Below are 14383 nucleotides of genomic sequence, written 5' to 3'. Positions count from 1 at the left end.
TTCAGAGTGTAAGAAACGAAATACAGAAGAGACTACCCAAGGAATGGTCCGAGGAGGAGATTGCTCAGCTCACGGAACTTTGGGAACAGCTGAGAGAAGATGAAGGTAGTTACGATCTTTACTTTTTCCAACTTATACTTTTTACTTTCTTTCTTTATCTCGTGTTTATGACTTTAATCTATCTCAAGGTTTTCTTCATATTACCGACTCCTCTCTTCGATCATTTTCTGCTAACTTTGTTTCTTTTTCTTTTTGTTTTTCTCTTTCTTTTTTCTTCTTTTTCTTTTTTTACTTTACTATACAGTATATCTCTATTTTTCTATCTATAGAAAACTATTTGATGAAAAAATAATTAAACTGCTTACAAAACTTTTATAAACAATTAATATTTTGCTTCGTATTAATTTAACTCACGTCTATCAACAGATCCAGTGGAACTTATTTACAACGGGTTGAGAATAAAACGAACGAAACCGAAGATCAAAGAAAAGCTTTTAGAATTAGGACTAGCCAAGGATCCGAAAGAGCTGTACAAAAAGCGATCAAAAAAAGCAATCATGGTGAGTTATCCTCTCTTATCCAAAGTGGTCTCCTGTTTTCTAACCCATCCCATTCTATTCGCATCTATCTTTTTTACCATACTCGAAGAAATCCAACAGCGTGAATTCGATCGGTTAACGTGATCGTCGAAGACCATGTATATACGAGAGTAAAAGAAAGAAATCTACTCCCTTAAACTCGAACGTACAAAAGAGCAAAGGTCCATTTTTAGCGAGATCAGTTTCTTCTGACGTTTAGCCTTACCCAAAAAAAAAGCCTATTACCGATATTACAAGCAGTGAACAAGCTTCCTACAATTTCTTCTTCTCATTTGTCTTCATAGTCATCTCTACCCATGTCATATATAAGTGTAACAAAAAAAGGTACATATATGTACAAACTAATCTTAGATTAAAAAAATAATTATTAATCTCACTCATGCGATAAACTTTAATAGAATATAAATAATTCAATTTTTTTCCTGATCGAAATTTACAACGTGAACTTATTTAAATCATTTCATCCATTTAATTGGAAGTATTTAATTGTTCTCAATACATGAGTATTGCGTATATTTCTTTTATTTTCCATTCGTAATTATTTCTCTCATTTCTTCTTCCATTTTAATCTCGTAATTAATTAGCATATTTTTCTATACTTGATGTATCGTATATATACATCTATTCTATTGATATGTTCGAAACGGAAATGAAAATATATCTATAATGTTCTTCAGCTCCAATACGTCGTGATGATCGTCAGAAAATCGAAGGATCAATTAATTATCTATCATATTCGTTTCTTTGTATTTCTCTCTCTCTCTCTCTCTCTCTCTCTCTCTCTCTCTCTCTCTCTCTCTCTCCCTAACTCTCCCTTTTTTATCGTACATACATACACATACCGAAAGGTTCGCGGTTCGATCATTTTAATATCCTGTAAAATTTTCTCTCCCTCTCTTTCTCTTTCTCTACCATTCGAAACGAATCTACTTGTTCATTGCATTATAGATATATCTGTGGGAAATATTTTATAAAAAGATAAAATATTTCATCAGCGAATACATACAAATCTTCCGTGAATTTCATAATGAATAAAGATTTTTATAATTACAACAATTTTTATCAATATCGATCGGTTATGTCTCAACCGATGTACTATCCATTTATAACCGTAATAGAACTTATTCGGTTTCCAATTTCAGATATTTTTGTGTTTTAAAGCTTTCAACGAGATTATTCTTGATACGAGGCTCGCGTTCACTACCTCGTTACGTATTCATCGATTTTTTCATTTTATCTTCAACGAACGCGACTTTCCTCTCTTATATATAATCCACAAATTTTGCGGTAGAAATATCACGAAATTAAAATTCACCGTGCACTCCTTGTCGCAATTATATCCTCGTCCTGCGTTCTTATTCGCTCCATGGACTGCAGCTGCGAAATTCTCTTCCCCTTTCTCTCTCTCTCTCTCTTTTCTTTTTTTTTCTTCCTTCCTTTTAACGTAACTTTCTAGGAAGATTCATCCCCCTCTCTGGAAAGCTCGTTGTTTCATTTGTAGACTCCGCGGGCGTCTTTATCTACTTTTCCAACAAATATCTACATAGAAACACTTTCATTACTTTTCATTCTTCTTATTTTACCGACTTGTTTGATTATTTTTTATATAACGATTGACAGTTCATCGATAAACTTCGTTACATTCTCTCACTTTTAACATTCACCAAACAAATTTTTATAAATATTCCCAAATATAAGTAATTTAATTTTAACAAATATCACGGAGATATCGATTATTTGAAGTATTATACACCCATTGATTTTTTTTCTAACTTTTGATGCGCCGAGTATTCACGGATATATAGGATCTTTCAAAATATGCAGATATAATGTAAGAGATGATTTTATTACATTCAAATAAGGAAAAAAGTTTATTTAATCGTATCTCACCATGACTCAACCCTGAAGTTATGATTATACATTTTGAAACAGCCTGTATATATATAGTACGAATTTGTTGACACCTTGTATCACATCGTACACACGTGTAACGCTTTGTCACATACACACACACACACACACACATTTTTATTTTACCCTCAGGATATGGACAATTTTCAAATGAAGAGAAAGGGAGAGATTTGGCAGTTCGATAAACATGTCTCTCGTTTCATTGTTTAACATTCTACTATTTCAACAATAAAACACACGTAACGATACATGTTCGACTTTAAAACGAGTTTATCTCTGCTACATCCACTTTGATATTCGCGTTATATACGTATGTACGTTGTCGGCTTTTTAACTGTTTTAAATATCGAACCCTAGTGACGAAATAACATTTGTTTTTAGCTACCGTCACGTCTTCTCTTTCGGTGAAAGCTCGAAGTTCATGTTAGAATCTTTGCGGAATACAAATCTTGTTATTTAATATCGAAGAACGAACGCGCATTTCTGCTACATTTTTCCTTTCTCTCTTTCTCTTTCTCTGCAACCTATAACGTTCTTTCTTTCCAGCTTTCCATTACGGTACTACGAGGAATTTCATATTTATCGTAGATATTGTTTTTCCTTCTCTTACCTTATTTGTATTCAATGCATTGCAATAGATCGTATCGTAGATATAAGACCGAGAGATGAAGTGTAACGGACGGCTTTGTCTCGTATCGAATGGAAAACGTTAAAACATTTTGTAGAACGTTTCGAGTGGGTATCATAATTGTTCAACACATACACCCACACACACACACGCTAGCGTACATGTATATACATACACACAATCGATCTCGATAACGGAAATACGTGAGAATGAAAGTGTCATTCTGTCCAGAGTTGATGGCTTCTATCCAAGATAGGCAATTTGGAAAACTTCATTAACAATTCGAGGATACAGAATACAGTAATTCACCGAACTTAATATATATCTGCATTGAGATATCTTTTCTTTCTTTCTATTCTTTTTTTTTTTCAATTAAAGAGTTCATTATTTTCATTATTAATAATATATTGTGAAGATTATTATTGCCCAATAGCATGAAATAGCTAAATTTATTTTTACAATTTTAAGGATTTTAGTTTTGGATAATGTTTATGATATGAAATTAAGTGAAAAATTAATATTTAACTAAAGTAATAAATCATGCAGGAAACATAATTGAGAAATATATATGCAAATACATATGCAGACTAAATATACATGTATCTAATCTTATTAAACGATTAAAACTAGTAGCAACAAATTTGGCCATTCTACTTACCATCCAAACATACATGTCCAAATAATTTTAATCATTTAATTGAAATTCTATCTATTTATTTTAACACCGAACGAAAGAAAACGATCCGTAGAAGGTTGAAAAACGATAGAAGCAAGTCGTGCGTTTTAGGATTCGCCAATGAACAGAGGCTAGTAACTTGAAAAAGGTTTTATATCGTTTTTCCACGTGTTGTTGTGCGCAAAGGAAAATCGTCGTGGGAAACACAGTCTGGCGGTAATTCTGACGACGAGGATCGGGACTCCGAGGAAGAAAGTAGAAAATCCTCGGGGCGTAACGACGTGGCTCAAAATAAACCAACGAATAAGAAAAAGACGACAACGACGACGACGAAAGGAGGAAGGTCGAGAAGGAAGAAAGACCAGAAGACGTTTCTTTACACGGATGCACAATTATCTGGACTCTTGAAGACCGTCATCGAAGGAAGTGAGTAAAGTTCTATTTTTATCTTTCTCTCTTTTTTTCTTCTTTTTCTGTTTTTCTCCCTGTTGTTACTCTTTCTTACTCTTACTCCCTCATACTTATTCTCTATCTTTTTTTTACTCTTTTTGATTTTCTATTTATCTCTCTCATTCACTCGGTGATTTACGATGTACCACAGCAAAGAATAGAAAGAGAAGGAAAGAAGTCACCGTCGAAAGGTTGCAAGACTAAAGCTTCGTTCTCGCGAGTAGTAGGACAAATGTCTTCTCGACGTAGAACCAACTAAGAGGGTTGCGTTGCAAAAGGGGGAAAAAGGACTCTCGGGAGGAATCCTTGCCACGGAAGGCATTACCAATGTGCTATCACTAGGGTATAGAACCAATGGAGAAATAAAAAAGCAAAATAATGGCTTGTCCCTGTGAAATACCTACTCGGTGTGCAAATGTGGGACATGTCAGAAGTAATCCCATCGTCCTTTTCTCTCGTAGACTAGTTCGAAAGCTGCTGTCGTTAGAAAACGACCCTCCTTTATTTCCCGGCGTATCGATGACGATATCTCGTGCTTTTTGCAAAGCTTCCTTGGTACTTTAACATCGCTTCGTCTTCGGAAAGGAACGGTAAAGGAATGGTGACAACGCTGATCGAAACCTTTGCACTTTTTATCCTTTCCCGTTTTTTTGTCTCTTTTTATTGTTTTTTTTTTACTCGTTCTAGAAGTTTGTAAGCGTGCTAGATAGGAGACGAATGATTTATATTGGAAACGCACTAATGTCCTCTCGTAAAAGTTTCCCCGAATAAAACAAACAATTTCGATTCCTTCTCACGTTTAATTTGACGTTAGATTTTTTTTATCTTCTTTATTTTTTACTTTTTGTTACTTTTTATCAGTTTTATAGCAAAAGTATCTATCATTTCTCTTAGCACGATCGAGTTCATTGATAAGTTCGTTTCTACCACTTCGAACTTTGGTAACTATTGCACCGAGTGGGACAATAAAGGATCCGACAGCAATTTATTCTCCCTCATATTTCACTTACGATAGAGTGAACTTAACGTTTTACCGAGTGTATGTCCTACGTTCCGGTTGGATACGATAACTCGTAATAATATTCGGCGGAAACTGCAGGATAAACTTAATAATAGTCGATTTGTAATGGGTCACATGTAAAAAAATTGATGAAAATTTTTCATTATAAATCAGATATGAGGGAGTCATTGGAATGGATCAAGGAATCCTTGGAGGATGCTCTCGATGATCGCGACGAGGAAAGCACAGAAGGAATCCCATTGGTGCCGTTGACAGAAAATTCATCAAATGCGATGGATTCTAAAAATTTTCAAACATTACTTCGCGCTATGGGCATGCATCCACCTATGAACGAACAAGAAACCTATTGGCGAATTCCAGCGAACATGCTCAGTTCTACCATACGAAAACGATGTGATCTTATTGCCGATGCTTTGGAAGGAAAATTCATCGTCGAAGGTAATTCACAAGTATTTAGTTTTGATTAATCGATCTCAGGAGATCGTAAGGGTCCACCTTCCCAATCCAAGTTACTCTAATATTCGTACAATGAAATTATCTTTAGTACAAATATTCGATATTAAGCAAAGAGTCGATTATAATCCCAAGCTTTAAAAAAGGATACAAAATGCATTGTAATAATTATCGGGGTATTTCACTTTTACCGACGTGTTACAAAATACTATCAAACATATTACTAGCTAGGATAGTATCGTATGCGGACGAGATAATAGGAGATCACCCGTGCGGTTTTAAGAGAAATAGATCGACTACAGACCAAATTTTTGCTATTCGGCAAATCTTAGAGAAAAAATGGGAATTTAATCAGCCGGTAAATCAACTTTATATAGATTTTCAAAAAGCGTACAACTCGATAAAACGAGAAAAAATGCTCGAAATCCTAATACGACAGGGGATACCAAGAAAATTGGTCAACCTTGTTCAACTTTGCCTAAAGGAAACTAGGGGTAAAGTGAGGTTAGGTAACCAAATGTCGCAAGATTTTAATATCCATAGCGGGTTAAAACAGGGGGATCCATTGTCACCCCTTTTGTTAAATTTAGTACTGGAATTCGCTGTCAAAGAACTGCAGAAAAGTAAAGATGGTCTACAGTTGAACGGGACAACACAATTGTTAACATACGCGGACGATATTGCTTTGTTAGGGGACAATGAAGAGGCATTAATTAATAACGCAAAAATATTAATAGATAATACTAAAGATCTGGGACTGCAAATAAGCGCGGAAAAAAACAAATATATGGTAACCGATAAAGTTCAGAATAGGCCTAGTACTGGAACTTTGGTCGTCCGGGATAAAACTTATGAGCGGGTCAGCAACTTTAGTTATTTTGGATCGATCATAAACCAGACGAACAAAATTAATGAAGAACTTAAGAAAAGAATCAATCTAGACAATTCGTGTTTTTATTCGGTTAGCATATTACTCAGCTCGCAGTTGCTGACTAGGCGATTAAAAATCAGGATGTATAGGATAATCATCCTGCCGGTAGTCCTTTATGGTAGCGAATCGTGGTCGCTTACGTTACGGGACGAAAAGAAATTTAGGGTTTTCGAAAACAAAGTTTTTCGTAAAATGCGATGAGAAAACGAGCGAATGGAGAAAACTCCATAACGTTGAAGTACATCGATTGTACAACAAACTGGACATTATCAACGTCGTAAAATCACGCCGATTAAGATGGGCTGGTCACGTGGCGAGCATGGGGGAGGATCGTACGGCGCACAAAATATTGGTCGGTATACCAAATGGGAAAAGACGACTAGGTAGACCGAGACGTAGATGGGAGGATAATATTAGAAGGACCTAAAAGAAATAGGATACGAAGACCGCGAATGGAAGGATCGCGCTCAGGGACGGAAACAATGGCGGGATTTGGTATTTGCGGCAATGAACTTTCGAGTTCCTAATGCCAGTTAATAATAATAATTCGATATTAAGCATGAGTAATAAATTTTGAAAGTTTATCTATAAATATTCCTAAAATTTCGTATTAAATTTTATATATAATTGATTTAAAATATATACTTCTTGAACCTGATTTTAGATATCCCGTCTAAGAAAAATACCGATGACGATATTAGAAATAATTCGAGCGACGAAAGTGACGATGACATCGATTTATTGGAGACTATAAAAAAATTCTTTAAAAAAAAAGGTAAGTTCGATTATATGCATACAATTTATTGAATAAACAACTAAAATCATTGCAAAATTGTTATTTCGTAATCGTTTATTAGAATCCACAGCATCGACCTCGCAAGTAAAAGATGTACCCTCGGATTCGGATAAATCTGAAAAGTCGACTAAACGTGATGTACAAGAAACTGCCGACATCATCGAAACAAAGGAAGTGGAAAATGGCAAGAATCAGGAAGGTACGGAGAGTAATTTCCAAGCAATCGGTACGTACGATTTGTTGGCGCTTCGTTACGTGTAGAAAACGAGAAAACGATAGCTTCCTGCCCTCTGTTATTGCTGATACCAAGCTATTGGATTATTCGGGATTTACCAACGGATGAAACGTTTATTGAGAATGCTAGAGGAAAAAGGCTAACGTTCTTTAATACAGTTTTATGTTACGAGACTCGTCGTTCGTTCGAGCAATTTCGATTTCAGTCTATAGTCCTGTAGTAAAACGGAAAGAAAACTTCAACTTTATCTATTTTATTTCCGACTGATTTAACAGCGCAATCTCTCCAGCTATCCATTTCGTAAAACTTATTAACGATTTCCTATTTTAAAGATAACTTTTTATTTTTCTCTCTTTCTCTTTTTTTTATATAGAAGAAAATACAAACTCCGTGATTTCAAACAGAATATCCTCCGATTCTATAGCCTTTCACAAATTTAATGCCGAACAAGTATACATTTTTTTATAATAAATTGATAATTTAATAATTTCATAATCGATATTTTTACGTATGTTTAGAAACCGTGAAGAAAATTTCTAAACGTCGAGTCAAATTGCTTTCGGATTCGTCCGAATCTGAATCAGAAATCGAAAGGAACACAGACGAGCCAGGTAATTTAAAACTCAACATTCTACTTTTTTATTTTAATTTATAATTTCAATAGAATACGTTTTTAATTTATTATAGTAGATGAAACTAAGAGAAACCGGAGTCAAAGTTCCGACACGGAAACTCCGTTAAGCAAAAGGCCACGTTTATTGGACAGCGATGAAGATTCTGAAACTTCCCAAATAAAAAATTCTAAACCCACAATTACACATGAATCAGACGACGAGGAAGTTAATCAAGAAAAAATCTCAATTCACAAGTCAACAGTCTCTAAAATAATCGATAGTGATGAAGAGAGTGTGACGGAAAAAACGAGAAATTTGAATACCACTCGAATGATAATAAGCGACGATGAAGACAATTAATACTTAAAAAAATAGCCTGAGATCTGTGCGTTCCTTATTAACAATATTTTCATACTACTTTATATAATAAAACCAATATTTAGTCATTTTTTTAAACTACATTTAATAATATCAAGATTTCGCAAGTAAACTATTTTACCTCCTGAGCAGGATAAAATAGATTCCTGTAGAGAATTTTGATCTCAATATTGTTTGCTCTTACTTATTTTCTTTACCCGACACAACTTCAGCACGATTTCCTGGAAGAGTACAAATTACGATGTCCCTTTCGGGTTGGTATTCGAGAAGAAAGAAGGAACGATCGTTTATACCCGAGGTACACTTCAAAGTGCCAAGAAAAACAGTACTCGAAAGGCGTCCACATTTCGCCAAGTAACGACGAAGAGAACATGCGAGCATAGTAGTGACGCAGTGATCGTATGCAGATGTATAAGGAACCTTCTATAGAACTGGATAGGTAGCTTACTATAGACACATCAAAGTGGTATATAAGAGGGGTGAGGAGAAAAGGACAAGCGTTTACTTCCTCGCTCACATGTTAGCCGAGTAACCGATTGGCCAATGTGGATGACTTTAAGTCTTTTGATGGGCAGGTGAGGAGTCTTGGCGAGTGTCAACGATACATACGCGTATATCGGTACGTGATCGTATTCTAGAAACCATCGACTTGCCGTGGCTTTACCTTTGAGTTAGAAAATAGAATTCGTTTGGGAAACGCTCCCGTCGATAGTACCATCGTCGCGAGTACAACTTTGATGTCGAGGCCGACGTCCGTGTGGGGTCAAAGCGTAATATCGCCGTAAGGACTCCGCGAGTCGCGAATACACGACCAGGCAATCATACTTCAGCAGGAATCCGGAATCCAGCCCGTTGATTCACATATCTCATTCAAAGTCTGATATTCCTTCTAATGGAAAATACCAATTCCTCTTCGGTCACGATATTTTACCATTTTTTTAAATATGATATTTGTTATACATTTCATCCATCTTTTTCACTTATTCATCTAGGTATTTACTATTGTGAATTTATATTTTAAATAAAATAATTATTTTTGTATCTTCAATGAGATAAATAATTATATCCTATTCTTATTTGTAATTAAATTTATTATTATTATTTACAAAATTAATTGCATAAGAAAAATATATAAACATAGCAATGATAATGTTAAAATAGAAATTTTAAATAAATGAAAAAATGTATTCCCTTGAACTATGGAGGGTAGAAGTAAGGAATAACATCTCTGTATATGAAAAGTGTCTGTCGAAACCGAACCAATTGAGGTGGCACCACATTAGCATCATGGTAAATTTTAAAGGAAGCGTCAAATATTATTAGAGTAGGATTGAGAAATAAACAATTACAATACATTTACAATTGCTACATTCATACCATACCAAGTGTCTACACCAGCGCCATTCTGGAAGGTTTTTGAACTGTTATTGACAGAAAACGCTAAACACTTTTTCATATTTTCTCCCATAAAAGATGTTACTCCTTACTTCTACCCTCCATACCTTGAACGTAATATATTCTTTTGAAGGTAAACGCTAGAAAACGATAGTATCGAACGATGGAACTTCCCGGAAGGACGGACGACCACGTGCATTCTAATATCAACTTCCACTTAGTGGGAATGCATGATAGGTAAGGAGATCGTTTATAGTTTACCCTTATCGACGATCGATAGAGTCCACTCGGGGACTTAAACGTCCGCAGTAACGAGCTATCATCCATTCAAGCTGGTACGCTTTTACTTCTATGTTATTCGTGCGCTCCTGTTATAAGCGCGGGCTTCTTATACGGTTGTAGGTGGATGTCATCCTCTCTCTTTCTCCCTACTCCTTTTATCACGGTTCTCTTTGCTTTCAAGGTTGTCACGCGCGCCTTCCTAAGTCTCGTGCGCATACGCGTTCTTATAGAACGAAACTTTACATTAGTAAAATTGAAGGCACAAGAAAAATAATTTTTATTATATAAATTAAACATTATATAAAAATATACTTTAATAATTATATTGTCATTAATATTTTTAGAATGAGTCTTAATATTAAAAAATATTACAAATATGCATGTGATTAAAATAATCCTTTAAATTGCATTTTTGTGTTTATTAACATTATAAATATATATTTTTAAATATGATAATTACCTGAAAATAAATCAATTATTTATATAAATTTCTTAATACTTGTTAAATGATATAACTTGCATATATATATCGGTTAGGTTTTAGTCAAATTATTTTCTTTAAAATTAATTTCAGATACTGATAGTTATGTTTGAAAAATGTGTGTGTGTTTTTTTTAAATTGAATTTAATTTTTAAATGATTAGAGCAAAAGTCTTAGTACAATTCATTATTTTTACGATACAAAGAAATATTATATGCAAGTGATAAAAATATTGTTTGTGTAAAGTTAATGTCACGTTGCTGAATCGTGGCTTTGGATTCGAGCGGTGTTTACATGCGCGCCAACTGCGCGAGTCATCTGCGGGTTGTCGTATTTTTATCAGGAGCGCATGTGTTTCAGTATGTTACTCCACGCGACTGCATGATTCAGTATATATATAATACCGTGAGCGTAAAAATGGCGAATGCAGGAAAAGATTTCTCAATATAAATGTTTTTAAATAATTGATTACTGCGTATTAATGCAATTTATTTTTTATTTATAATAAAAAAAAAACTAAAATTTCAAAGAGACATATTAATTATCAGAAAGTTGTCGAAGTATTACTCCATTCGAAACTGCTAAAGTCATTATCTGAAAAAGATAAATGAAGAATATTATTATCCCTTATTACATGTTACGAAATCATATCAATTATAATCGAATTTAATTACAGATTTAAATGTTTCGAGAGATAATACATAAAATGGTCCACCAGTCATTATAATAGGCTTCTGAGAACGCAATAATAGAAATAATATCAAATGTTTCACTTTATTAGTTAATAATTCCTTCCTATCTTGCGTATTTTCTATTTTATTGTATATAGTTTGTTCCCATTCACAAGCAAACACAGCATCGGGGATTTGTAAGCTCTAAAAATATTTGAAATAACTTTACAGAACTTAATCTATTTTTTTATCAGTTTTATGAATACCAACCAAAGTATAAATTTGAGTTGAGTAAAAACAAAATATATATAATTGCACTGACAATGCAAAAAAGTATTCCATTAATCGAAATAATTTCGTTAGAGTTTCTGAATCCATCTACAAATTTGAAATCATTCAATTAAATAATTTTCGACGTTAGTAAATGATGTTTTATTTTTTTAATCTTATGAATAATTTTCTCTTAAAGCTCTTTCTACCTTAAATTGTATCATAGACACTTCAAAAGATAATAAGCAAACGATGATTATATTTTCTATGCATTGTATAAACAGTGGTAAACTCCCCAAAGCTTCCAAACTTTTCGATATTCTGTCAAAATAAATCGGATGTTTCGTTAATATTTAAACGTATTGAAAAATTTTTTTAAAATTAAAATATACAAATTTAGCTTACTTAAACACAGCTCTATGATGATCAACGCAACAACGTAATTTCATTTCGAATTCTTCGATTGTTCTACAAATAGATATTCTTCTCTCTTTGATGTAACAATAAGGATTCTTATATAAAATAGCTAACTTATGTAATTAATTACAATCAATATTACCTTGCATCAACGATCGAATTCATATTGATCAATGAGAAGGACAGGCATCTTAATTGTCCATAAATTACCATTAAAATACAAACGTATAAAACATCATAACTAGATACACCAACTGCCGATGTTATTCCACCGACTAATTGAAGAATAAACGAACAAGTATAACCCTTTATAGATTCAATACTCCACGGTTGCCTCGTTATGTATGGCAACAAAATAACATTGCTATTATTTGTATTGAAAGCTTTCACTTGACCATTATAATTTAGTAGAAGTGCGTTAAAACACCAATGACATACCCCATATACGCAAAATGTTGTCCAAGAATAAAGTAAGATCCTTGAATCTCTGTACACAGTTTCCATTTCTGTTTTAGAAAAAGCACATTCTAAAAAAAATTATTTACTTTAATATTTTAATTTTTTAATTTATTATTTACTTAGATAAATAAGTTTGTATTCTTTACCTCTCTTTCCAATTTCAATTTTCTTCGAAAGCAAATAACACCGATTTAAATCATCAAGAAGTCTGCTGATTTCTTTGCTCTTACTTATACAATATGTCCATTTAATAAAACCGGTTAGATGAAGACCCAAAGGATTGATAGTATTCGAAAGTCGTTCGATATCGGAGTGAAAAGAAATCATAGAAATTTCAGAAACGACAAGGACAAAATTAACAGAGAGAGAAATTGCAACTGTGATGTTTAATAAAAATAATTTTGGCATAGAAAATATATTCGTTTGTCGCAAAATTCTGAGATAGTTCAGATACGTTATTAAATGTTGGATATAATTTTCGAAAGGCACAAAAGTTTCTGAGGATTCTATTTTCTTGAATTTCATTGTTTAGATCGTAGAAAAATTATTTTCTATAAATAAAATGGATCATATATATTACAATACAACTCTCTTACTGAGTATATGGAGAAACACATAACGCACACATACGCGTAACACACACATAGTGAATAGCATGCAATACTCTACAGTAAAATATTCAATTCACGTAGAGTACTCAAGCGAAAGTAAGCCTCTTGTATCGCATATTCCCCGGACACATATACACCGAACAATTACGTACGTTACGTCAGACGACTTGAAAATCGTGTATACGTATACGCATCAAGTCGTCTTCGTTTGCACTCGCCATTTTCTAACGAGAGCGAAAGAGAAATCGCGACAAATTTTGATAAGCTTTATCTATTGCAATAACGACGTGAACAACGATATTAATAAACATTCTTATCACTTTTTCTTCATTAGTATTAACTATTATTATTAACATATTCATATCTTTTTTTAATTTAGATAATCTTTGCGCGATTATATTGTTGTAGTATCGTATGTTTAGAAATTTAGAAATTATATAAAAAAGTATTAATAAACTATAAAAAAAAATGTATCTTTTTCTCGAAATGACTACTACAATTAAAATTTTACATTAGATATTGAATTCACATAAAACAAAAGCTATTATATTTCTTACCGGATTTGACTAAAGAGTACGTATCTAGCTTTTCATCACTGGCTTAGAAATATCACACACGACTCGTGTAATTCGAGAAACAATGTTCAAGGAAACGTGATAGTCGATCTTGGTCTCGAAGTTATCGTGATTTATCTATAAGATAATTATGGTCTAAACTGTCTGTCATTAAACGTCAGTAGTTATTTGAAATGAAAATTACTTGGTAGATAAAAGAGAAGGAGAGAAAGAGGGGCGTGGTCAACGTATGCACCAAATGTCCTTTTCAATTAAATTTGCGGAAGAAACTTTTAATAAGTATCTACCTCTCTTCTTCTCTCTCCCGCTCTCTCTTTTTCTTGATGGTAAACTTCTTGGACGTCTTTGAAGTCCAATATCGTTTCATACATTTTCACGGAGATCGGCGCAAAACTTTATATCCAATTACGTTCTTTGCAAGACACCGCACCAAACTTCTCACTATCTCTATCTCTCTTTCAATCTCCTTTCTCTCTCTCACACACTCTCTCTACGTATTAGTAAGAAGACATTGCGGACTACTCGCAACA

The 14383-nt window shown here is 33.5% G+C and overlaps 2 protein-coding genes and 1 long non-coding RNA gene across 3 annotated transcripts in view; 1 reads left to right on the top strand and 2 right to left on the bottom strand.

Annotated features, from left to right (window-relative positions):
- The window catches only part of LOC149032992 (uncharacterized), a 58954-nt gene extending 54964 nt beyond the window's left edge, over positions 1–3990 (bottom strand). The window contains exon 1 of the long non-coding RNA XR_016176145.1: positions 3797–3990. This is a non-coding gene — a long non-coding RNA (uncharacterized LOC149032992). The remainder of the gene's footprint in view (positions 1–3796) is intronic.
- The window catches only part of timeout (circadian regulator timeout), a 166786-nt gene extending 157053 nt beyond the window's left edge, over positions 1–9733 (top strand). The window contains 9 exon segments of the mRNA XM_015334897.2: positions 6–105; positions 427–543; positions 546–560; positions 4001–4240; positions 5439–5723; positions 7334–7444; positions 7527–7691; positions 8219–8311; positions 8388–9733. Of these exon segments, the coding sequence (XP_015190383.2) occupies positions 6–105; positions 427–543; positions 546–560; positions 4001–4240; positions 5439–5723; positions 7334–7444; positions 7527–7691; positions 8219–8311; positions 8388–8674 (1413 nt within the window). The 3' untranslated portion in view covers positions 8675–9733.
- A 1654-nt stretch (positions 9734–11387) lies between these two features.
- LOC149032991 (odorant receptor 4-like) lies at positions 11388–14214 on the bottom strand. Its single transcript, XM_089170961.1, has 8 exons — positions 14141–14214; positions 12787–13218; positions 12351–12693; positions 12197–12259; positions 12001–12112; positions 11792–11899; positions 11525–11725; positions 11388–11444 (listed from the first exon to the last, which is right to left on the bottom strand). The coding sequence occupies exons 2-8, from the start codon at positions 13190–13192 to the stop codon at positions 11388–11390; spliced, it is 1290 nt and encodes a 429-aa protein (XP_089027087.1). The 5' UTR covers positions 13193–13218; positions 14141–14214.
- Positions 14215–14383: the final 169 nt, after the last annotated feature.

The sequence above is a fragment of the Polistes dominula genome, unplaced genomic scaffold, assembly GCF_049000335.1.
Source record: "Polistes dominula isolate Pdom_NZ unplaced genomic scaffold, Pdom_raw_medaka contig_31, whole genome shotgun sequence".
Lineage (NCBI taxonomy): Eukaryota > Metazoa > Arthropoda > Insecta > Hymenoptera > Vespidae > Polistes > Polistes dominula.
The sequence above is the reverse complement of the archived record's forward strand: the minus strand, read 5'-3'. Positions and strand labels throughout refer to the sequence as shown.

Excerpts from the sequence above, each read along its gene's own strand:
- LOC149032991 (XM_089170961.1), bottom strand. The coding sequence starts at position 13,192 with ATGAAATTCAAGAAAATAGAATCCTCAGAAACTTTTGTGCCTTTCGAA. Across the intron at positions 12,113-12,196 it reads CATCATAGAGCTGTGTTTAA|AATATCGAAAAGTTTGGAAG; the intron begins GTAAGCTAAATT and ends TTATTTTGACAG. Across the intron at positions 11,900-12,000 it reads TGTCTATGATACAATTTAAG|ATGGATTCAGAAACTCTAAC; the intron begins GTAGAAAGAGCT and ends TCAAATTTGTAG.